The sequence below is a fragment of the Carcharodon carcharias genome, chromosome 17 (assembly GCF_017639515.1).
Source record: "Carcharodon carcharias isolate sCarCar2 chromosome 17, sCarCar2.pri, whole genome shotgun sequence".
Taxonomy (NCBI): domain Eukaryota; kingdom Metazoa; phylum Chordata; class Chondrichthyes; order Lamniformes; family Lamnidae; genus Carcharodon; species Carcharodon carcharias.
The window spans coordinates 13,294,643-13,321,422 of record NC_054483.1 but is presented as its reverse complement, the minus strand read 5'-3'; the positions used below and the strand labels follow the sequence as shown (position 1 = coordinate 13,321,422).

At 44.1% G+C, this 26,780-nt stretch overlaps 1 protein-coding gene across 1 annotated transcript in view; it reads right to left on the bottom strand.

The window, feature by feature from the left end:
- The window catches only part of LOC121290067 (substance-P receptor-like), a 379,077-nt gene extending 352,539 nt beyond the window's left edge, over nucleotides 1-26,538 (bottom strand). The window contains exon 1 of the mRNA XM_041210224.1: nucleotides 26,294-26,538. Within this exon, the coding sequence (XP_041066158.1) occupies nucleotides 26,294-26,523 (230 nt within the window). The 5' untranslated portion in view covers nucleotides 26,524-26,538. The remainder of the gene's footprint in view (nucleotides 1-26,293) is intronic.
- Between the last annotated feature and the right edge of the window lie 242 nt (nucleotides 26,539-26,780).

Genomic DNA, 26,780 nt, shown 5'->3' with positions numbered 1-26,780 from the left:
AGATGAGATACAGCAACAGGTCAGTTACAGCAGTAAACAGAAGGTTCATGTAGAGAATGTCATTTTGTCCTTTGAACCTGCTCCACATTCAGTTAGACTGTGGCTGATCAGCACCTCAGCTCCATCAACTGGTGTTTGCTCCATGTCCCTTACCTAACAATGGTGTCAACTGTAATGCCATAAAGCTGCAAAGTTAACATGAATACAGGCACTTGATGGAACAGTTTGTTATTTTCCCTTCAGCTGCATTTGAAACCAGATCATATAAGTAAAAGTAAGTAACCCCTCCCAGACAGCTGTAAGATTGTGCAGCACAAGAGTTCAAGCCACTTCAACTTGGATTCTCAGCGGATTCTCAGCCGACTGGTCATAAATTGGCACCGAGTGATGGTTCACACTTACAGATGTCATTATCACATTACACACTAATGCTACACATTATCGATGTTAATGATCATTCCACCTCTGTGTATTGCGGTATTATATACAAACAGGTCTGAATTATATGCTCCTCCACCGGCAGGCTTTTTGGTAGGTGGGGAGCGTGGAATTGAAGGGACAGGATTCCCTCTGGGTTCCTGCCTGCCACGACCTTACAGCGATTTTACACTAGGGCGAGCAAGGCCTCGGACAGGAATCCTGCCCTTGCTCCAGTTGAGGCCCTTAAGAGCCCAATTATTGGTCACTTAAGAGCCACTTCCGACGCAGCCTCAGTTTTTAGGCTGGTGGGAGGGTTGACTTTGTGTGAGGGAAGCCTGAAAATCAACGGAATTAGATCTCAGGTGGGACGGTGGGGGCGGGTGCCTCCTTCAGAAGATCCCTGAAGTCTGCACACCCCCACCGCCCCACCCCACCACATGTGGCCTTTGGACCTCCCACCTCGCTGCTGGGGTCTTCCCCAAGACCTGAATGCCCCCTTCATGCGGCGCACACACCCCCCACCCCACCCCCAATGCCCAGGCCTTCCCCACCCTCCTCACCCTGGGACCCTTTAACTTACCTGGGCCTTTGGCACCCGAACTTCATCTCAGGCTTCCTCAAGCACTTCCTCTTCTGTCCACTGCAGCTCCTTTTGCAGCAGGAACTAGAGAGTTCCAGCCAATCAGATAAGCCCGAGTGAGGGGCAGATGTCCTGCCTGCAGACACCTAACGCTCAGTCAAGCATGACATGGCTGTGGAGCACTCAGAGTTGGCTGGGATGTGTTCCCCACCAACTCTTCGGATAGCGGGAAGTGAGACCCCATCATCTGAAAAATTCAGGCCATAGAGTCTTTAAATTCAATGGGCCAATCCAGCAGAGTGTGAGATTTAAATGAAATCTATGTTGATATCCTCATGGATTACAAGTAATAATCCACTCGTTAATCTAACTGACTTGTACCTATGTGTTCGCTGAATTACATGGCCTACTGGGACTAACATGAGCTTCAGCTCAACCTCAAGTCCTGCCCTTTAAAGCTTTTTAATGCCTTTAAGTTCCTGCTTTATGTCATCTATTCCTGTTGTCATCTATTGCTGTTTCTCACCTATTCCTCTTCTCACATGTTATCTCTAATTTATTCCCATTCTCAGCTATTGCTATGCCTCACCTATTACTGTGCGTTTCCTTGTGTGCTGGTAATTGTGCCAAAATGCACTGTGCATTGTAAGAATCTAACCCAAAATATAATGGTGGTAAAAAGGCCGGATCTCAGGGTTTTCAAAAATTTCAACTCTTGACTTCACAGCCCAAGAGAAAATTCATACACAGAATCAAAACAGTAAATTGAGCCTCCCTCTAACTGCAAGGTGGTCCATGATAGGAATAAATATCAATTGATCCACTTGAAGCCTATTCAACTTGCAATTACAGCTATCTCCATGCCATAGGGACAAACTACAGAACCCTTAGTATTTACCATTAACCAAGAACATCGAGAGGGAAAGGTTCACTGTTTTGTCCCAGTAGGACTTTGAGAAACATATAGGCCATAGCCATAGGAAGATGACTTCAATGGTTTGAGCAAGTTTGAAGATTGGAAAGAGCTTGTATGCCTTACTTAGCTCTGCATAAGAGCTATTTGGGGCAAGAAGCGATGGAGACCAAGAGTGTGCTCAACAGGAGCTTGTCGCATAAAGTGATACAGATCATAGGAATGGCCAAACTAGTTCAGAACCAACAACAGTGGGGTGAATTACTCAGCCCCATTGCTACTGCTAAGCTGACAGATGGAAATTTAGTGTTTGTGGCATGGGCTGTACCTCACTGAATCTTACTGTCACCAAGGGTATGGATCCTCCTCAATCATCCTAGTTCCTCGGAGTTGGAGTTCTAGAAAGAGCTGCGTCTAATGGCATCTGTCAGAATAGCCTGAGAGTGCCTTACAAGAAGTGGCATTTATCCAGCAACTTTAATGTAATAAAACATCTTGACCTGAAATTCACACTTGGCGTTCGCGCCAAGTCAGCGGGGCCAGAAGCGGGCATATAATCTGCTCCTGGGCAGGATCGTATTTGCAATGCAATTTCTCGCTGGGTGGCAAATTAAGGGTGCTCAGCGTGAAACACATCTTCTCAATGGTCGGAAGGGCCGGTTGGGGGGGAGGGGGGGTAGATGGCAGGAGTCTGTTGGGCACCGGGTCCAGTTGCATCCCTGGAGGCTACCAGGGGACACTTTGTAGCTTTATAGTTGTTTGACAAAACTTTTTTTGAGCAGTAAAGGCACCTGCACCTGCTGGGCACACCAGGTGAGAGGGCAAGTCCTGTGGGCACTTGGCTCCCCCCTTTTCTCGTATGAGTGCCTTGCAATCCTTGTGGAGGAGCTCAGTACAAGGTGGGACATCCCCATCCCCAGGGATAGCAAGAGGAGGCCACCATACCTGACCAAGAAAGCATGTCAGCGGCCACGATGCTGTGCAGCGCACATGGATGCTGTGCTGCAAAAGGTTCAATGAACTGCTACACTCGGCAAGGGTGAGTACCAAGTTGGCATGGATCTGTGTGGAGAAATGTTAATGGCTGGCCATCCCCCCGTGATGCTCAGGGTTGTAAGAGTCTGAATTCCAACTGTCAATGACAAGGCAGTGAGCTCCGGCTGCTTGGCCTGATTGCTTTGTGGGTTGAGGGCCATGACTCAGATGTGCCCTGCAGGGTGTTCTTCAGGTGGGGTTGGCCAGGCTGCAATGGCACTGCAGGTACAAAGTGAATTAATCAATGCTCCTCTATCCTTTCAGGAGAAGAGAAGCCATAACAACATCAAGAGGTCAAGGACAGGCAGAGGCCCCCCAAACCTGCTCATATTGACGAGAAACAAGACGGATGCCTTAGAGATGCAATGCTGGTGCCCAGCTAGGTCCACAGGTTGTGGAGTGGCAGGGGTCTCTGACCAAGATAAGAATGCAGTGCACAGATGTGAGTGTTGGAATGTGTAAACATTCTTATGTTGTCTCATCTGAAATGGAAACCTCAAACTTGGAGTCCCCATTGTTCATTGAAAGACGATGGCGCCATGATTCGGATCTCCATTGTCCCATCAGCCCACCTAGCATGCATAGTGACAGTATGATGGCTAATAATAACATGTCATTTTCTCCCCTAGAATCACCATCCAGCAAAGGATTGCAGGACCCCGATGAGCAACCCTTGATGCCGGAGGACAAGTGCCCGTCAGATGCACCTGCAAGGCACCCCCTCTCTGCACTAGGCACCGGAGCAGATACCAGTACCTCAGTGGGCTTTAGATCATCAGCTACAATGCTGGTGCACAACGGTGAGGGCATGGCATGCTCGCATGAGGAGCAGGCGGAGGCAGAGAGTGTCCAGGGTGCCGGCAGTTGGAGGATTGCTGGAGACCAGGACCATGCTGAGTCCGAGGCAGATGACCAGCCTCTAGAGTCGTCCATTAGGTGGCAAATGCTGGATATCCAGCGGGACGCGAAAGAGCATCTGGCTGAGATTCCTGAGGGTCTGTGTGCCATGATGTCTGTCATAGAGGAGTCCATGAGTACCGCATTGACCCTCAGCACCAAGCACATTACCTCCTTATTGAGAGTGTCATGGAGAGGCAACTCCAGGGACAGAATCAGGGGTTCTTAGGGTTGTGCTCGGACCAGCAATCCCTCACACAGGCAATGACCTCAGGAGATCACTGCCAGTGTGAGAGATGGATGAGGCACCTAGTATTTCTGCTAAGTGCCTGGCCATCTATGGCAAGCAGGGAGATCCAGGCCGGCCTCATGTTGGCACACAAGCTGCCTGTCGTCTCTGTGGGCCCTTCTCGGGTGCTCTAGATAATGGCAGCATCTCCTCCGCTCCTCTGCTAGTGACCGTTGCATCTGATGAGGCCGCCAAGACTGAGGAGTGCCCAGCTGTGGCTCTGCCCAGTGGAGCACATGCTCCACTGGGCAGAGGATGATCGCCAAGGTCATCAAGGCCAACAGGACAGGACAGTCAGCAGGCTGCCTCCAATGCTGCTGCCAGTGAAGGGGGGAGGGGCAACAAGGCGCAGCACTTGCAAACTTAAGTTTAAGGCATTGTGAGCACAAAGGGACTTTTCACAGGTGATCCTCTGTTCCGACATGTTTTGTTAATTTGTTTACTGGTGTGACCATCTTATATTGTGACGTTCATTTGATAGGAGTGCCAACATGATATAAATTTTGCTTTTGTCTGAATGGCCTGACTATATCCACCTGTTTTGTATATACACGGCACGCCAGTATCTCATGCTGGACATGAGGGGCTCTAAACTTTATTGCACAGACAATGAGTGGACTTTGGGTTCAATGGAATGGGTCGTTCAGTAAGAAGGCTACACCCCCGGCATGAGGTGGAAGCAGTGCCTTTGCAGCATAGCTGAAGGAATGGTGAATCAAGGCCTCGCTGGTGTCCCTGCCTCCCTAAAGGTTCCAGAGGTCTGCCTCCATGTCCTCACTGTGTTCTTGCCCAGGCTCCTCTTCTGATCCACCACTGGAGTCATCATCTGTGGCTGTGGAGCTGCCTCAAGGCCAACGCCAGATTGTGGAGAGTGCAATTATCAGTGACACCCACTCTGCTGGGTATTGTAGTGCTCCTCCTGAATGGTCTAGGCATCTGAATCTCATCTTCAGCAGACCTATGGTCCTCTCTATCACTGCCCTTGTGGAGGCATGACTCCTAATACAACTCTGCTCAGCTTCTGTTCTTGGGTGCCACAGAGGTGTCATAAGCCAACTTTTCAATGGATATCCCTTGTCACCCAGCAGCCATCCATCCAGTTGAGCTGGAGCCATGAACAGCCTTGGCACCCGTGAATGTCTGAGGATGTTTGTGTCATGGGAGCTACCAGGGTACCTTGCACAGGCTTGCAGAATCTGCATCTTGTGGTCACAAACTATCTGGACATTCATGGGATGGAAGTCCTTCCTGTTGACGAAAGCACCTGGCTCACCCGCTGGCACCTTGATGGCCACATGTGTATAGGCTATTGTATCCTGGACATAGGAGAACCCAGAAATTGCAGCAAAGCCTCTGGTTCGCTCAGCCTGGCTGGCCTCATGCATCTGGAAATGAATAAATGCCATGAACAGAGTGCCAGTCACCAGCTTCAGGCAAGTGTGGACAGTTGATTGGGACACTCCTCGCAGATCCCCCACTGACATCAGGAAAGAGCTGGAGGCATAGACTAGGAGGGTCACTGTTACCTTCAGAGCCAATGGTAAGGGGTGGCCACCCATACAGTTGGAGGTGATCTCCAGCCCAGCCATCTGACTTATGGAGGTCATAGCCTATCTGGAGAGGCGAAGCCTCCTTCGGCACTGCACCTCGGACATATTGAAGTAGCTGCCTGTACACCCTGGCAGCATGAAAATGGCGTCTTCTACACCCCCTTCTGCCTTGGACTCCCTGCTGACCCTGCACCCCCTGTGCCTGCACCTCTCCTCCCACAGGTCGCTCCATTGGACACTGCCTACAGACACCTGGCCTCCTCTCCCTTCTACCCCTCTCTTCCTCTTCAGGGGAGTTGCCACCCGTGGAGTAGACAATCCCCATTACCAGAGGAACAGAAGGCTGTCTGGTGACTAGAAGGGTCCACATGGTATAAATCCACTAGAAGCCTCGGAGAGACCAATGAGTCCTGAAATGAAGGCTAGCAATGCAAAGATTGAAGCTCAAAACAGAGATAAAACTGTAAAGTTTTACAAAGTAAGAAGCAGCAAACTATTTCCTAACCTCCTCACTACTCACAATGGCAATGCTCCAGAGCCTTTTTATTCTGCCCTTGGATGACAATTTGTTAAAAATAGCCTGCCCAGCTGCTGGTTTTGCCCATGCAACGAGCATGAAATCACACAGGCAACATAAAATTGTGGACAATAGGCTTATTAATGGCCTTAATTGGCCCTTTAATTGTCAGCAGACGCGGCTCTGGCTCCAACTGACCTCAATATTGCTCATGTGCCCGATGTAATTTTGTGCAATTTCACATGTGTTTGAGTTGGGCACTGCCCGACCTTGGAAGGTAAAATTCAGTCCCTTCAGATATTTCACAGAAGGCCATCAAACAAAATTTGACACCGAACCATGTAATGAGATGTTAAGACAAGTGATCAAAAACTTGGCCAAAGATGTAGTTTTAAGAATCAACTAAAGGAGCAGAGAGAAATAGAGAGGTAGAGAGGTTCAGGGAGGGAATTTCAGAGCTTAGGGACAGTCAGGAGAAGACACAACTAGGAATGATGGAACAATTGCACAATGAACTCCAAGTTCAATTGGTTATGGACAGTATGGGGTAGACCCTTTGGCTTCATGGAATTCCACCCTATAGATATGAAAATGAAAAAAAATCTTCCATTTTCGAATTGAGTAATTAGTAGAAATGTTTCAACGTTAATTTAGAATTCTCTTTTCTCACATTTCACACCTGTTTTAAGAGATGTTTTCACTCTAAAAAGAGACAATAAGATAAGAAAATAAGACAATTCTAAATGAGGGCAATTTTGCAAATAGATCCAGAATAATTTAATATTGAGCTGGAATAGTTGCTTGGCATTAGATGGTGCCTAGCTAGTAGGATTACCGTTTATTTGCTCCCACTATTTTGACAGATTTTAGCCAGCTGCCCAGCCTCCAGATTAAATCGATTACATCATGCAGTACCAAGCAAGAGATGTTAGGAAGGCTCCAGTTCAATTATTAGTCGCTACTAAGTTATCTCATCACAACTGGATTTCAACAGCATCCAAGAATAGGCCTCAATGTTCTCTGGTTAAAGAGAGAAAATTAGGTTCCCTCTCCAGATCTCATTTCATAATCCCTGTTGGAAATATATCGTGAATCTGGCAGTGGCAGTGAAAAAAAAGACAGGTTAACATTTCAATAGACCCTTTGTCAGGAAGAAAAGTGTGCTTCCAGGTATGTATGCATGCATGTGTGTGCATTTGCATGTGTATGCATGGGTTGGTCGAATGCATGTGTATGCATGTGTGTGCGTATTTGTGTACATACGTATGTGGGTGTGTATGTATGAGAGCAAGTATATGCGTGTATATGAACATGTGGACAATAGGTTTGAGCAAGATCAGGCTCAGTTGTGGTATCCTTGACAAGAACATTCTGAGGACTTCCTTGCCTAAGGTCAGGCATGATGAATGTCTCTTGGGTGAGGCATTGAAGGGTTCAAGTCTCCATGGATCCATGCTTCAGCAAGAGTCAGCAGCTTCAGAAAAGGAGAAATCAGAGCAGGGAAGGGGAAAACTTAGGTTTGAGGAGTGCTGTCAGTATTTGGAAAGTGTTGTCAGTTCTGGGGGAAATTAACGTTAGTGGCAGGGGAGGTGTTCTCAGTATCCGTGGGGGAGTGCTTTCAGTATCAGGGAGAAGGTGATGTCAATTTCTAACTTATTTCCCAGCACTGATTGGAACTCCTGACTGCAGAATGTTGAGAAATGATGAATGTGTCTAAAAGGACAGTGAAATACCACCAAATGTACATAAAGGCTAGCCAAGTGTGGGAACAATCAGTGCCAACTGAGCTCTGCTATGCTGCAATGCATAAACCTGAGTGTATAATCACAAAAACTCACCCTCCCAAACACTGTCAAGTTGATGTGTAAAGAGAAGAGAAGGATGAAAACAAATTGATAACCATTAAATGCCAAGTTCTTTATCATTCAATGCAACCTCTAAGGAGCCTCACAGTTACCTTCCCACACAGTCTTTGCACAAGCTATCTGTCTTTCTGTGGGCTGACTGTGCTTTTGGAATCATTCTTAAAACCATCCAAACAGCTGGTGTACGGCAATTTGAAGAGGTGCATACTGAATGCCAGAGAAGCTGCATATTAAATGTTTCTCAATATTTCTAGAGCATCTGCAAAACCTGGACACTTCTCTCGTGTTTATTATTTGTGGAGCAAACCTTTATTACCTCCAGTGTGAGCCCAGACACTGCTTGTTGACTAACTATTCCTTCTTGTGCAACATTGACCCCAGCATCTAGTACTGTTCCTGCTGCATGTTGATGCTTTCACATTTTTCAGAAATATTATGAAGAGGAGGAGGCCATTCAATCCCTGCATAAATTAATAATACTCAAAATAAAAGTAGAAGATTTACTCACAAGCTGCTTCCTTCCGGCTCAGGTGATGCCAGGAGCCTGTGTTTGTCGAGGAGGCTGGGCTAGGTTAAGCTGTCAGTACTCATTTATATAATGGCTATCTGTACCTTATTCCATTTAGTTACATTAGGTTCACAGTCCTTGATGTCCTTACAGATTAAAACTCCAGTGATCTCACACCTTGAAAGCTCCTATTGATTCCAATTATCCACAGCCAAGACACTCCTGACGGGCATCCCATTTCCACCCTTCATAAATTTGAGCTCGTCCAAAATTCTCCTGCTCACATACCAACTCACATCAACCCATATTCATCATCAACACTGTGCTCACTGACATGCATTGACTCCAAGTCCAGCAAAGTCTTGATTTTAAAATTCTCATCCTTTTTTTCAAATCGCTCCATGATCTCGCCCCTTCATACCTGTGTAACGTCCTCCAGTACCACAACCCTCGAGATATCTGTGCTCCTCCAATTCTGGCCTCTTGCACATCCTCAATTTCAATCGCTCCAGTATTGAACCATGCCTTCCGCTACCAAGGCCCTAAGCTCTGGAATCCATTCCTAAACCTTCCCTTTTCTTTACCTCTCTTTCTTCCTTAGATTCTCTTTAAAACCTACCTCTTTGACCAAGTTTTTGATCATCTGCCCTAATACCTCCTTCCGTGGTTTGGTATGACATTTTATTTGACAATGCTCCTGGGAAAAATCTTCACAGTTTTACCACATTAAAGGCACTACATAAATGTAAACAGTTGTTAGTGTTATTAAGGTTATGACCCCGGATTATTTTCCCTATATCAATCCTATCAAATCTTTTTAATCATTTTAAACACCTTGATCAGATCACCTCCCAAACATATAAAATCCAAGAATACAAGCCTAGGCTGTGCAGCCTGACTGCACAGATATCATTGTGGTGAATCTGTCCGGCCAATATATTCTCCCAGAGGTGGAGTGCCCAACTCGTGAGTCAAAGCACAGAAATGGGAATTCAGGCAGAAACTTCTCTTCCTGATTCTTCAGGTGCTGAGGCAGTGGAGGAGATGGGAATCAGTTAGAACATGCTACGTACCATGACTCTAGTGGTGGAAGATAGGTCAGGTACTAAGATGATCAGTGGGGCTTGTAAAAGCTCCACTCTTGCCATGCCCACATGTTACTAACTGGGACACATTCACTAATCTATAAATACAATCTATTGTTTCAAAATGCACTATTTTAAAATTATGAATACTATATCAGAGAAGTTCTTCAGCTGCAGAATCCCTAAGGATCTGAATATCTGATTGCGAGCTGCAGGGATTTAGAACACGGGATGCCAATCACAACACTAATACAAACGTACTGGTGACCTTCATTCTGTCATGTAGAAGGCTACAATAGGTGACTTTAATTCCACTCTGGAAATGAATGTGCCTAGAGGTACAGTGCCCTATACATGAGCGCTTTAAAGGGCCACACCACATTAGGCTTCCCGTATACAGTTCCTGAGATCCCAATGTTAGCCGGCCAAAAGGAGGAGAAGGATGAAAGGTGGCCAAGCATTCCTTATACATAGGGAGATTTTTTTCCAAAAATATACTTTATTCATAAGTCCACAACAGTTCATTTTGGACATTACTGTAGGTGGAGCACAATTCAAATTATTTCCATACAGCATGTGGCACTCTGCTGTGCCTGAACAAAATTCTATCCTCACATGATATTTATAACATACCTGCCATGCCTGATGGGTTTTGCATGGTTTCCAGCCCCTTCGTATACTACAGCAGGTGGACTCTAGACAGTGCCTCTTTCTCTATTGAGCCTTTATATCAGCTGCCCCAAGCTTTAGTACATCCCACAGCACAAAATCCTGGACATTGGAATTGGCACTCGGTCAAGGACAACTCTTGATACTGGAAGATTAAAGAGTTTGGAACAGACCAAAGGGCACTTTTCACTGAGCTGATGGTCATTCAGCAGCAGTTAATACTTGTACAGAGGGAAGAAATGGGATGTCACTGTAAAAATTACCTGTGGTACCGTTACACACATGGAGCAGTCCTCAAATGAATTATAAGGCTCACAGAGCCTCCTTAAGGCCAAGGTTGCACCCCATGGTTTGTAATCCATCACATTCTCTGATTAAACCCTGTGGTTTTCTTGACGAGCACAGATTGAATTAACTTTTCAGGGAGTGACTTTATTCTGCTGACATTTATTAATGAGCTTGATCATCTGCCTCAAACCGCCACTTCTGGATATATTTGCATGCAAATCAAGTCTGGTATAAAATTGGCTTGCAATGAGTGTGACGTGATTATCAAGTGAAGTGCTGCACTATTTATGATGCTTTTTAATAAGCGAAGCTGAATCTCTTTGCAGCCTAGACCCCAGTGTTTCAGACAGCTTGTGGACACGTGCAGAATACAATTACTGAACATTGGTAATCAGCTCTCAGTAATCAGAATTTATTTGATTAGTGCTCAAAGCAGAGATGAAACAAGTTTTGTTTATTAGAGTTATTTAATTGAGTTTTAAAAATAAAGCAATTTCTTCCTTTCTCTCTTGGAAATGCCCACTTTTCTGTAAACCCAGATAGTGTGGTGCTAGGCTATTTTATTTTTGGGGTGTGGGACGGCATCACATTCATCACCCTGTACCCTTGTACGTACCTATTCCAGCATGCAATGTTTCCTTAACTCTAGCCTAGGGACAATGAATCAATCATAGCATCTCACCTGACTAAAATCAACAAATTCCTCATAGTTTGGGGTTAGGGGGGAGGTGAGGGCTATTGAATCTGGGCCCCTAAAGTCTGCATGATCCAGTGCTAAAAGTGGCAACCCCTTTACCCAGGAAGCTGGCGGGCAGGCTTTGCTTGGTAAAGAGAGGGAGCTGGGCTCTGCTCAGTATCACCACTCTTTGACATAATTGAAACGGGAACTCATTCAGATGAGAGTTAATGAGGGCCATGTCCCAACACTTCATAGTGATGTACATCATTGTTGTACTGAGCTCCTGAGATTGAGCAAGCTTCAACAAGAACTTATTCACCTGTCCAGGAGAGCTTTTCATGATGAACTTCACATTAAACTAAGAATTTCTGCTTGAATATATAACAAAGGGAAAGAATTATAACAAGAGATGAATCCACCTTTGGTACAGACTAGGAATACCCTAGATATTTTTGTCCATTTTAATTCTCTGCAGTTGGAGGCAGTAGGAAAGGGTTTTAGGATAATAAAGGTGTTCCTCTATCTAACGTAGTGGTAGGGAGATGACTCACCTTGTGTCAAACCCCTTCCTATCTTTGCTTTCATTCCAGCCAATGAGCTGTTTCGAGGACATCTCAGTCCCGAAGTTTATGTTTCTCTCCCGCATGATTAACCTTATATGCTCTGCCCAAGTGATCCAACCATCCTGGATGCCAAAGAAGGAAAAGATCTTTTTATGTGTTCAAGTTGTAAACTGGAGCTTCAACTCACAAATGAGCTGAGAATTCTGCCAAGGAGCCGAACAATCGCTGCCAAGAGACATGGTTCAATATTTTAACTTGGGCATTTTAGTTACTGTTTGTAGCTCAGCTTTTTTTACACACAAGTTACAACACAGAAACAGGCCATTCAACTAGTTCAGACTAGCCTTTATCCTCCACAACAGGAAAGAGTCTTCCATTCCCAGATATTCCTGTCTGCACTGTGCCCATGTGATGCTCAAACCCAGATGGGAAAGGTGAAAATCTACCCCACAGATTTTTCACAAATTTGCACTTTATTTCTCTAGGTGCAGTACCCAAGGATTCTGTCTCCTTTTTCTGTATTTTTTGATTTACATTTCCACCTTTACTAGCCTGCATGTCAACAAACCTACACCCATACTAAAAATTAAAACCTTCCCATTTAAGGGCCATTTTCTCTCTCTCTCTTCCCAAATGTGGAAATGTGTCACTTTTCACATTGTCAATGTAACATTTCCCAAACAGGCCTGTCCCTTGTCAAATCTCCAGTGATTGTACAGCTTCCCCCTTACAGCACCCCCACCACCCCCCTCAAAAAAAAATGAGTCAGGATGGCTATGGGACTAAGCAAGCAAGTCTTAAAGTATCTCACCCTGTCTGGCCCTGCAGCAAACAACATACCCCACAGCAACTCAGAAATACTTGTTAAAATAAATAGCTTTGAATGCTTTAAACTATATTTTTCACACTTAACTGAAGACATTATGTGAGCAAATTTGCTTGGTGGGTTTCATGGCATTTCACAGAATCACAGAATCTTAACAGCACAGAAGGAGGCCATTTGGCCCATCATGTCTGCACCAGCTGTTCAAATGAGCATTGTGACCTAGTGTCATTGCCCCGCCTTTTCCCCATACCCTTGCACATTGTTTCTATTCAAATAAACATCTAATGTCCTCTTCAATGTCTCGATTGAACCTGCCTCCACCACATTTCCAGGTAGTGCATTCCAGACCCAAACCACTCATTGTGTGGAAAAGTTTTTTCTCCCATCACACTTGCTTCTTTTGCAAATCACTTTATATCTGTGCCCTCTTGTTCTTGATCCTTTTATGAGTGGGAACAACTTCTCCCTTTCTACCCTGTCCAGCCTCCTCATGATTTTGAACATCCTTATCAAATCTCCTCTCAGCCTTCTTCTCTCCAAGGAGAAGAGTCCCAACCTCTCCAATCTATCCTCATAGCTGAAGTTTCTCATCCCTGGAACCATTCTTGTAAACTTGTAGGTTAACAAACTTTTCTTTTATCAGCTCTTCACACACAGTTTGTTTGTCCCCTTTGAAGAAAAGCAGGGAGGTGGTAAAAGGATTCCCAATTAATCAGCAGCTCACCAAACCACTGCATGAACACTCCTTCCATGGCGAACAAGCCCTGGCAGAGATTTGACCCCAGAGCTTCTAGCCCAGAGGTAGGTATGCTACCATTGCATCACAAGGCCTCCTGGTTAATAACTGACACCTTTGAAATAAGTTGAAGATTTTTTTGATTTTCTACTCGTTACTCATTGTTCACTGATATGTTTTGTAATTTTCTGATTTGTTGACATGTTGACAATTGGGTATTAGATTGGCAATTTAACAGAAATGTGTTTGTTTCAGTCACTCATCAGTTTATACATTGCAAATGCATTGATCAAACCTCAACAAGAGTTGTGTTAAGATCTGGGCAGTACATCTCAGGAAAGATATATCGTAGTATGATACTGAGGCTCAGATAATAAGGGCAGGTTGCATAAACTTGGCTTGTAATCCCTTGAGTGTACAAGATTGAGGAATGACCTAAATGTTATAAGGATTCATGCACAGAATCTATACCTCTGATGGGAAAAGCAAGAATGAGGGGGAATCATCTTAAAATTAGAGCTGGGCCAGTAAACAGGTACAAGGAGCTGAGATCTGATCAGTCACGAATGGTGGAATGGGCTGAAGACTTGTTCCTATGTTCCTGTGGTACACAGAGGTCAAACAATCCATGTGCAGTAGATATATTAGGAAGAATGCCTTTGCTCAGAGTGTGATAAATCTTTCAATATTAACCTTTAGGGAAGACAGGAGGGATAAAAGACATCAAGACTTGATCAAAATATACATAGAAGATCAGCTGGGAGAATTGAAGTGCATGTGAGATGCACTCCAATGGGCTGAATGGCCTTGTCTAATTCTTAATTGGTCTTAGGTTTCTGAATTACCTTTCATTTGATTTGAACGAGAGGGTGACAAGCTATAATCCACTCCAAGTTACAGTCATGCATACCCCAGGCAGGGTTAATGCTGTTCAAACAGCTTCACTCAAACAGCTGTATTATGTGTACAAGCAGAGAATCACAGCCCATCGAGTCTGCACCAACACGTGAGAAACACTTGATCTACTTACCTAATCCCATTTACCAACACTTGGCCCATAGCCTTGAATGTTATGACTTGCCAAGTGCTCATCCAGGTAGGTTTTAAAGGATGTGAGGCAACCCGCCTCCACCACCTTCCCAGGCAGTGCATTCCAGACCGTCACCACCCTCTGGGTAAAAAAGTTTTTCCTCACATCCCCCCTAAACCTCCTGCCCCTCACCTTGAACCTATGCCCCTTGTGACTGACCCTTCAACCAAAGGGAACAGCTGCTTCCTATCCACCCTGTCCATTCCCCTCAACATTTAATGATTTACAACTTTTGTGCAATGATTTGTTTTAGCTGTGAAAAAAAGCTGCTCCTCTAGCAAGTAGCAGTTCAGCTGACTTCATTCAAATCAGTACAGTGTTGCTAACGATTCCTGAACTGGTTGATCCCAGGACTGATCAGGATGGGGCAGTTTTGGGACATGTTTAGTGGCGAATGAAAGCTAGAACAAACCAATTTCCAACATGTTGGCAATAAGAAAGAAATCTTACTTGTCATCCATGATTTGGTGATAGTACTCTCACTTCTGGATCAGAAAATTGTAGGTTCAAGTTCCACTCCAAAGACTTGAACACACAATCTAGGCTAACACTCAGGTGCAGTACTGATGGAGGCAGGGATGCTGCCTTTTGATTGCAACATTGAATCAAGTCCCTGCCTCCCCCCTCAGCTGGATGGAAAAGATCCCATGGCATTATTCAAAGTGGAGCAGGGGAGCTCTCCCTAGCGTCCTGGGCAATATTTAAATCTCAAACCACACCTAAAAACAAGTCATCTGGTCATTATCATATTACTGTTAGTGGGACCTTGCTTTGTGCAAATGGGCTGCTGTGGCTCCTATATTACAATGGTGACTAAACTTCAAAAGTGCTTTACTATCTCTCAAGGGCTTTGGAAAGTTCTGAGGTCTTGAAAGGTGTCATAGGAAGTCTTTCTTTCCATTTCTGAATTTTACGCTTTGAGGCCGTGTCGAATAGTGTAGAATTCTTAAAAGGAGACAGAAATTGCTGTCCCAGTTTAAATATCTGACATACCAAATGTAACCCACTGTCAAATACATTTCCAAATGTGTGTGCTTGACAAATCTAATCGTGTCTGTGTATAATTTATCACTTTGTTGAGTGTTTCCTGTAATTGCCATTTCTATTCCTAAATGAGCTGCGACACAAAGATTTTTTTTAAAAATAAAACCTGTTTTTGGACTCATTTCATCAGTCATCGCTCAGCTCCAGTTCTTGCACATGGCTGCATGTAAACGCTAAGGACACAGGTGAGCCGGGCCTATTATGGTCACGTCGATCACAAGTAACTGAGTAACAGTCTGGCTACTTCTTTCCGGTTGTGATGCCAATGAAATTATATTCTCCACTGAATTAGAATAAAGCGTTAATTGTCCCGTTTCCATCCGCTTGAAAGACAGATGTGACAACGGCACATTTGCCGCAAGCAGCCCGGCTTTGCCAAACAAATGTCTCAGTCGGCCCAGAGCTAACCGTCACGGTACAACTGCACAAATGTTTCTTGCACGCTTCCTGGGTTGCTAATTGCCCTTTAGGCAGCGCAAGAGAGGAAAACAAACCTCTGTTATCCACTAAAATAAAAATAAAATACTGCAGATGCTGGAAATCTGAAATAAAAACAAAGTGCTGTAAAAATACTCAACAGGTCTGGCAGCATCTGTGGAGCGAGAAACAGAGTTAACGTTTCAAGCCGAATAGGAAATTTTGGACGAAATTGGAACAGGTATTTTGGCCTGGATGGGCACTAAAGAAAGGCAATGGCTGTATCATTTCTTTTAATGTGCAGATGAAATCGACGTATTTAAGCCCGAGTTGTTAAAGATGTCAACGAGTGAACAACGAGTTGTCATAAAGACAACTGAATGAAGTGACCTTTGCAAAACGTTGATACGAAAGACATACATGGGGGGAAATTTCAGAGTTGACACTCTATAGCGTATATGGACAGGGAAATATAGCTTACATACAGAAACGCGAGAGGGTAGCTGGCAAGGTATTCGCTTCAAATTCCATCAAGCATGATCGGGAGAATGAGCAGCTCTGGCTCCACTCATCCTGCCTTATTCCCACTTTCAGTTTCATGACACAAGCTAGGGGACAAAGTGTCCACAAAGAGGAAATGATGCGCTGCTGAAGGAAGCATTTCTCAATGAACAAGGAAGTGAGAATGGCCATTGGAGCTTAAGGTGTTCATGGACCACCTGATTTGTACCATCATTCGAGATTCCAGGATAACTTCATTGTTATGCACCAGTCCGCCATACAGACTGCAGTGCTTCATCGCTTCATGAAATGAAAAGGTGTACTTCAGTACGAATGGAATCTCAGTGAGTGTGGACAGTTCAATGGTGTTCAGAGAGCAGCTATATCAACAAGTCATCACCCACACATGTACCATCTAACCGCCCAGATACAGGCATCTTCTCGCCATTATTCCATACTGAGGATAAAGCGGCACAGAGTAAAACATCTAAAGGGCTGACAGAATGACAATTGCTGATGGATGTGAGAAGCTCGATATGAGCTGTCACAGGATATAGACCTTAGTAAGACTTCTGAGGATATTAAACAGGACTGGATTGAACAAGCATTTGACGTCTAAAGCTGTGCGAAGAATGATTGAATGGCTGTCCACACTACATCTGATAGTGAACAAGGCACACCATCAGTGGAACTGGATAGGGCTCCAGAGTTAAACCCCCACAGACAAAGCAGTCGTGCCTCCCTATCTCTGTAGCCTCTCCAGCCCTACAACCCTCCAAGATCACCGCTTTACTCTAGCCTCTTGTGCATCTCCAGCCTTCAGCTACATTGGCCATTTAGCTGTATGATGCACTCACTAAACTTGACCGCTTCTCTTACTTCCTCTCCTCCTTTCTGGCACACCTTAAAGGCTATCTTTAATCACAGTCATGGTCATCTATCCTAACATCTTATGTGGCCTGTGTCAAGTTTGGGTTGATGATCTCCTTGGTGGAGCATCTTGGGACATTTAATCAAATTATGAACATTTTTTATAAGTACATGTTATTGTGGTTGTAGGAGCAAATATCAAGACTGTTCACGCTGCTGCTAGTGTGGTTTCAGGGTACAAAATCCATTGGCTCAACTTCAATACTGCTAACAGGTAACCATCAGAGAAGGACTCGGCAACCTCACATAGTCCTCATGCAAAGATGAGCATAGAGCACTAGTTTCTGACTAGCATTCCTCAGTAAACTATGGACCTCATCGGCTTCAGCTCAGGACACTCCGAGCACGGTGGGCCTTCCACCAACATTCAATGGGTAAGGCAGACAGTGGATTGATAGAATCATGGGCAGCTCCTTAGTTAGCCCTGCAATTCAGTCACTAGTATTACTACCACAGCTGGTAGAAGAGGGCACAGGCGCAAACAAGAATTTTGAAACTATGAGGGGCAAACAATGGAGCAGTGCAGGTATGAAACAGAACTGTATGGCTAAAATAACTCAGCGATTGAAATGGAAGGTTGCAATGTAACCAACTACAGCTCCCATCCCAAGACTAATCAGTGTTGGGATGTTCTACTCCCAGTGTTAACATCCCATGAATATCATGCGGAAAAGATAATTTTTTTTTAAACATATGTACAGAGTTTCACCTTATTTGCATTGTTTTATTTGACTCGATCTCGTTCAGTCATCCCACACGACACACCATTCCTAGCTCCCGAGAGAGGCCAGCGGGTGACTAGAATTTGCTCTTCACTCTATTACTGACCATAAGTACATGGCCAAGACTAATTCAGATTTTGCCCACCCCATTGGTAGTTTGAATGCCTCACCAAATAGACACAACAAATCTATGTAGAATCAAAGGCATATGGTGTGATTGTAATAAAATGTTGTGCGTTTCTTATTCTAAAGTAAAATCCATGTAGTCGTGAATCACTAACACAACCACGCAACCAACAGAGTTTAGGGCTTTTCTGCAGGAGTTCTGATGTGACACTTGTTTTATCATGCTCATATTCAAAAGGGAACACGGCCAAGTGAATATTCTGATAAATGTTGCTCCAGTAAATCTAAACTACCTTGCAAATGAAATGGAAATGTCAAGAACAACGATATCCCCTAGCTAGAACAAAAACAAAAATACCTGGAAAAATTCAGCAGGTCTAACAGCATCTGCGGAGAGGGATACAGTTAACGTTTCGAGTCCGAATGACTCTTCATCAGAACTAAGGAAAAATAGAAAAGAGGTGAAATACAAGCAAGTTTAAGGGGGGGTGGGACAGGTAGAGCTGGATAGAGGGCCAGTGATAGGTGGAGGTTGCCAAAAGATGTCATAGACGAAAGGACAAAGAGATGTTGATGGTGGTGATATTAGCTAAGAAATGTGCTAATGGGGACATTAGGGGTAGAAAGTAGGACGAGCAAGGGACAGATAGCCCTAGTGGGGCTGAGGTGAGGTTGGGGGGGTGGGGGGGGGGGGGGGGGGGGGCGGGGGCGGGCGCGGGGGGGTTGAAATCAAAATAGGCTACAAGGTAGAGATAAAACAATGGATGGAAATACATATAAAAATAATGGAAATAGGCGGGAAAAGAAAAATATGTATAAATTATTGGAAGAATCGGGATCGGAAAGGGGGTGGGGATGGAGGAGCAAGTTCATGATATCCCTTAGCCAAATATCCTGATGGGTATCGCTCCCCCGATATAAGAAGAACGGTAGCCAGTAAGAAAGAGCGACTCCGTCAAACAGCAGATGAGAGGCACCCTCTACATGGTCATACACCTACACCCAGCCAACTAAAGTCAAGGAAGAGCTTCATGAACAGTGTTGTTCCATTACAATCAATCCCATCTGAAGCCCGCATCGCCTTGTGGAAAGACGCCAGTCTTGAACAACACCAGCAATGGAAATTCTACGGGATGAAAGCCTTCCCCCAGGAACTAATTGCAACTGAGCAACCTGGAAGTGCCTTAACAGACTTAGGACTGGTGTAGGTCATTCAAAGGTGTCACTAAGCAAATGGGGATATACAACCAGCCCGACAACTTGTGAATGTGGAACTGAGCCACAGACTATGCAACATCTCCTGCAATGCCTATCGCTAGAGGAACCCTGCACTGTTGCAGATCTTGCCGAATTCAACAACAAGGCGCAAAAATGTGTCCAGTTCTGGCTGGGCCATGTATAGACTGTCCGTGGGCACGATAAGAAGAAGCTCCTAGATTATCTGGTGAATGGTTGGTGGACCCTCTGCTGTGATTTGTTTCTCCAATTCATTTGAATAAGAATTGCAATGTTTACATCTATTCCCAATCTGCCGCCATCCATAAGCTTGAGCTCATTGAACATTTTGCTATCCATATCACAACCACCACCCCGTGCTCCCAGCCTACCAACACCCAATTAAAAACACACATCCTTGTCCGTCTTATTCTTTGTAACCTGCTCTAGCCCCATGAAGAACTTTGTATTCCTTCAACACTGTCCTCTTGTCTATTCACTCTTTCCTTCACAACACCACTTGAAGCTATGCCCTCTCGGTCCCGAGCTCTGGAATTCCTTCCCTATATCTTGCTGCTTCTCCAACTCTCCTCCTTTAAGGTCCTCCATAAACTTAACCCCTTCCTGCCAAGTTTTTAGTCGCCTCTCCCAATATCTCTTTTTCAGCTTGGAGTCATTTTTGTGTCTGACAATGCTCCAAGTTTTACAAGCTAAAGGCGCGATATTAATTCAAGCTGTTGCTGTAGTAAGCTATTAAGTTATAAAAATATCACAACCAAAAGCACATGAGAACAGTTCACCACAAGTAAAGGCCATTGGTCCAATGAAACCCATCTCCGACTCCCTGGCACCTTAACTCTCCAAAAATGAAACAACACCTCTCCCATTCATTTTGGCCCTTATCACGCTGAAATATCTGAGAATGTTTCACGTTCTATAGGGAAAGTGTTAAAGCATCTACATTTTGCAAATGCCCGAAAAATTCTGCCTTGGTGATGATCGCAGACGTCCTTCGTTCTCTGGAGTGAATGTTAAGAATGCAGATAGGCAATGGAGGATTCATGGTAAAGCAGGCTGCCTGGAACCTACACCTATATAGAAAAAAAAACCTTATTGAGCAAACAAGTTCTTCCGTCTATCAATTTTCAATTTGCTTTCGACTAATTTAAATTTGTATTCTCCTGACTTACTTTAATAAACCTAAGCCACACTTTTCCTGTCTGTGTGGAAAAGATTTCTTGATTGCTTTCTTGGCCAATTTTTAAAGGTATCTTTTATTTAAATATTAATTGCTAATATAGTGAGATGGGGTGGGGAAGGGGCTGAGCAGTATTATTGAGTTTGACAGCGTGTGGGAGCTGATGACGTGTTGCACAGTGGTAATGAGCAGGTCCCTCAAGACTGCCCGGTTAATGACTGTTTTTTCACTCGCTCATTGATTCCTCTAAGGCAGGTCCAATGGTATTTGGAGTTAAAGAAGAAAGTGCTTCACAATAATAAATTTCATACAGTGAGAAAAATGTAATCATTTTCAGAAATATCATCATTCTTTCCAACATTTTACAAAGCTTAATTATAAGAGAATAAATGCCCCATTTAAAGGGCAATACTCTCCTAAAAGAAACCTTTTGGTCAGGTTTAGCTTGAGGAACACTCTGCCCCGCATTACCTGCCATGACAGTTTTGATATCTACCTCAGGTTAACCCTCTGCAAACCATTTAAACCAATTTTGAATCTTTGGTAAAAATAAAAGGTGTAGATTTGTTGCAGCAAAAGAGATTGGATATGTTATGAGGCAAGGAAATGACCAAACTTCAAGATTTGCTCTGGCAAATCCTGACTGTTTCCTAACGCTTTAGCAAACTTACTGAAAAGCATCAACATTTCAGATTGCCCCCATCTCGGGGGAACATGCTTATTTTGCTAACAAAGTGAAGAGGTCTTGTCCAACCTGTTAAACATCTTCCTGAAGTAGAAAACCTTGCGGCCTAAGTGGTTGTTCCAATCAGTTGCTTTATCCAGATGTTTCAATTCAAATTTCAGTGAGGGACGGATTCAGTGAGAAAGGTACTACACATGTCATACGAACGAGGAGCAGGAGTAGGCTATTCAACCCCTCGAGCCTGCTCCACCATTTAATAAGATCATGGCTGATCTGAGAGTAACCTTAAATCTGCATCCTGCCTACCCCAATAGCTATAACCCCCATGCTTATCAAGAATCTATCCACCTCTGCCTTAAAAATATTCAAAGCCTCTGCTTCCACCGCCTTTTCAGGAAGAGAGTACCAAAGACTCATGACCCTCAGAGAAAAATTTGACTCATCTTGGTTTGAAATGGACAAACCCTTATTGTTAAGCAGAGCCCTAGTTCTAGATTCTCCCACAAGAGGAATAATCCTTTCCACATCCACCCTGTCAAGACCCCTCAGGATCTTATATGTTTCAATCAAGTCACCTCTTACTCTTCTAAACTCCAGTGGATACAAGCCTAGCCTGTGCAACCTTTCCTCATAAGACAACCTAACCTGCCCATTCCAGGGATTAGTCAAGTCAACCTCATCTAAACTGCTTCCAAAGCATTTACGTCCTTCCTTAAATAAGGTGACCTATACTTTACACAGTACTCCAGATGTGGTCTCACTAGTGGTCTGTATAACTGAAGCATAACCTCCCTACTTTTGTATTCAATTCCCCTCGCAATAAACAATAACATTCTATTAGCTTTGCTAATGACTTGCCGTACCTGCATATTAGCCTTTTGTGATTCATGCACTAGGATACCCAGATCCCCCTGCATCTCAGAGTTCTGCAATCTCTTGCCATTTAGATAATATGCCTCTATTTTATTCTTCCTGGCAAAATGGACAATTTCACATTTTCCCACATTATACTCCATTTGCCACATCATTACCCACTCACTTAGCCTGTCTATATTTTTTGTAGCCTCCTTATGTCCTCTTCACAAATTACTTTCCTACCTATCTTTGTGTCATCAGCAAATTTGGCAACCATCCCATCCATCCCTTCATCCAAGTCATTTATATAAATTGTAAACATTTGACGTTCCAGCAGTGATCCCTGTGGCAGATCCATTTATGCCTATATTCTGCTTCCTGTTAGCCAACCAATCTTCTATCTATGTCAATATGTTATTCCCATACCATGAGCTTTTATTTTCCGCAATAACCTTTGATGTGGCACTTCATCAAATGCCTTCTGGAAATCTAAGTACAGTACATCCACTGGTTCCTCTTTATCCAAAACGCATATTACTTCCTCAAAGAACACCAATAAGTTAGTTAAACATAATTTCCCTTTCGCAAAACCATGTTGACTATGCCTGATTACCTTGATGTTATCCAAGTGCCCTGCTACAGCATCTTTAATAATAGCTTCTAACATTTTCCCTATGACTGATGTTAAGCTAACTGGCCTGTAGTTTCCTGCTTTCTGTCTCCCTCCCTTTTTGCATAATGGAGTTAAATTTGCTATCTTCCAATCTAATGGAACCTTTCCTGAATCTCGGGAGTTCTGGAAAATTAAAACCAATGTATCAACTATCTCACTAGCCACCTCTTTTAAGACCTTAGGATGAAGTCCATCAGGGCCTGGGCACTTGTCAGCTCACAGCTGCAACAATTTACTCAGTATCACTTCTCTGGTGATTGTAATTTTCCTGAGTTCCTCCCTTCCTTTCATTTCTGATTTGTGGCTGCTTCGGGGATATTACTTGTATCCTCTATAGTGAAGACTGATGCAAAATATCTGTTCAATTTATCTGCCATTTCCTTTTTTCCATTATCAATTCTCCAGACTCACTTTCTGTTTGACCAACGCTCACTTTGTTAACTCATTTCTTCTTTAAATATTTATAGAAACTCTTACTATCTATTTTTATATTTCTTGCTAGCTTTTTCTTGTATTCTAACTTTTCCCTCCTTATTAATCTGTTAGTCATTCTTTGTTGTTCCTTATATTCCATCCAATCTTCTGGCCTTCCCCCTATCTTTGCGCAATTATATACTTTTTCTTTAAGTTTGATACTATCTTTCAACTTTCTAGTTAACCACAGACAGTGTGGCTGTCCCTTGGACTTTTTCTTACTTGTTGAAATGTATCTATTGTGTCGTCTGAAATATCTCCTTAAATGTTTGCCACTGCAACTGATCTATCTATTGACCTATCCCTTAACCTAATTTTCCAATTCACTTTAGCCAGCTCTGCTTTTATGCCCTAATAAATGACATTATTTAATTTTAAATATCATCTGGCCCACTCCCCTCTCCCTCAAACTGAATGTAAAATTCAAGCATATTATGGTCGCTGCTACTGAGGGGCACCTTCGCTACGAGATCATTCCTTAATCCCATTTTGTTGCCCAATACCAGGTCTAGTACAGCTTGCTGTCTGGTTGGCTCCACGCTGTTCTAAGAAATATCTCGGAAACATCTATGAACTCCTCACCAAGGCTACCTTTGCCCTGACCTTTTCAGTCCATATGTAGATTAAAATCTCCTATGATTATCACCATGCCTTTCTGGCAAGCTCCCTTCATGTCTTCCTTTATGTTCCATTCTACCAAGTGGTTACTATTAGGGAGCCTGTACATGACTCCCAGAAGTGACTGCTTGCCTTTACCATTTCTCATCTCTACCCAAACTGTTTCCACATCCTGGCTTCCTGAACTTGGATCATCCCTCTCTATTGTGCAAAAACCATCATTAACTAATAGGGCCACCCCTCCAGCTTTTCCTTGCTTCATGTCTTTCCTAAATGTCCTATACCCTTTAATATTCAGGTCCCAATCCATGTCCTCCTGCAGCCATGCCTCTGTAATGGCTAACAAATCATACTTATGTATTTCTATGTGCGCTCTCAATTCATCTGTTTTGTTTTCAATGCTTTGTGCATTCAGATACAGAGTCTTTAGTTTTATCTGTCTATTCTTTTTATAACCTGTAGCTTCAGCTGTTGATTTACTATTAGATTTATACTCTCTATCCTTTCCTGTCACGGTCTGTTTTTCATTTCCTGTAATAACACCTTTCTCTTTTGCCTTGTCTCTACCCTTTGATTTACCACATCTTCCCAAATTTGTACCCTTGCCCCCACTACCTAGTTTAAAACCTTCTCTACTTCCCTAGTTATGCGGCTCACAAGAACACTGGTCTCAGCACGGTTCAGATGTGCTGAGACCGTCCCAGCGGTACAGATCCCACTTTCCCCAATATTGGGGCCAGTGCCCCACAAACCGGAACCCACTCCTTCCACACCAGACTTTGAGCCACACATTCATCTCCCTAATCTGATTTGTCCTATGCAATTTTGCACTTGGCTCAGGTAATAATCTAGAGATTATGACCTTTGAGGTTTTGCCTCTTAATTTGGTGCCAAGCTGCTCATACTGACTATGCAGCACCTCTATTTGTCCAACCCATGTCGTTGGTAACAACATTGACCACAACGACTGGGCCCTCCCCCTCCCACTGAAAAAATAAATATTGACTTCGTTGGAAGTGAAACTGAGCAGCAAAGGCGGACAAGTCATACAGTGTGTTATCTCAAGGGAAAAAAATAACCGATCTCGAATTTCTCTATAATCATTAGCGTCCTTCTTTCTAAAATTGACACAAGTTATTGTACTGCCAGGTCTGATCTGGCTAAGGTTTTCGCTGGATATGTTATGGAAATTTCTCTCTCAGATACAGGCTGTACATTTTCATTCTCTGGTTTTAAATTTTTAGCATTTAAAATTCCTTACAAACTTGCTAGCGAGTTTGGCATTCCATTTGTGTGTGTGTGAGAGAGAGGGTTTGACGTGCCTGCAAACAGTAAGGAGTTGAATGGTTGCTCGGTCTTGTGGACCAGAGATTGGGCAGTTTTGCGACTGCTATGCTCCACTTGCAATATTCAGGGGGACTGCATGTTGAAGGAAGCGCATTGTGTCGGGGGCCGCACACAGGTCAATGCACGATTGTACAGCCCATTGCTGCCCAGTTGTTCCTGGAGCAACACTGTAATGGGGAAAGGCCAACTGACATCGGCAGTGACTGATAGGTGTGAAGCACAGTCCTACACAGTTTCATGAGAGGGAATCAATTCTAACCTCATCCTTCTTGAAGCCGCCGGGTTCCTACAATTCACCGCTTCCCTCTTAGGAAAGGTGCGAGGGAAGGCGCCAAACTTGCCAGTCCCCATTTGAAGCTGTGAAGTGTGGGGTTCAGAAATGTAAGACCGCAGTTCCCAGACTTTGCAACTCAGCGAACAATAAGAAAAGACATGGGTTTGGTGCTGAGGTTGGCCGCAGTTTAAACAGCATAGAGAGGAAGATGTACGCAGACACGGAGAGACAGAGAAAGACAGGGAGCCAAGGACAGACAGGGAGACACAGAGACAGGGAAAGACAGAGAAAGATAGGAAGAGACAGACACAGAAAGACAGGGAGACACAGAGAGACACAATCAGAATTTAATTTGAATCAATCATACACAAAAAATTTAATCAGTAAGGGAATCAAGAGTTATGGGGAAAAGGCAGGAAAGTGGAGTTAAGGATTATCAGATCAGCCATGATCTCATTGAATGGCGGGAGCAGATTCGATGGGCCAAATGGCCTACTTCTACTCCTATGTCTGCACAGAGAGACAGGGAGACAGAGGGACACAGAGAGACAGGAGGACAGGGTGAGAGATAGTAAGAGATAGGATTAGGGAACGACATAGGGAGAGAAAGAAAGAAAGCGGGACCGAGAGAGATGTGAGAATAGTGTCAGATTTGATGGAACTGTTAAAATGTGAAGCTGGAGGGAACATGTGAGGAAGCTCACCTATCCAGGGCGATAGCTGTCATTGAGTAAATGCTTGCGAACATGGCAGTGATGGGGAAAAAGTTGTGGAAGCGGCAGTAACCAAGGCCGAAGTACCACTCGTTGTGGATGCCGTAGACGAAGTTGATGACCGTATTGAAGGCAGCCATTGAGACCTCGGCGAAAGCCAGGTTGACCAAGAAGTAGTTGGTCACTGTCCTCATCCTCTTGTGGGCCAGGATAATCCACATGACCACCAGGTTCCCGCAGATAGCCACCGCCACTATAATGGAATAGGCGAGAGCCCACAGGGCAATCTGCCACTTCGGCTGCAGGAACTTAGTGTCCAGCTCCTCCGTGTCGTTCCCTGCCCCAGAGTCATTCCGAGATCCATTCAGAACAGCCAGGTCCATGGTCAGTCCTGAAAACCACCTTCTCTTTCTCTCCCAGCTAACTGTCTGCAATCGGGCATCAGAAAATCTTCCAACTCCAGACGTTCAATGCATGT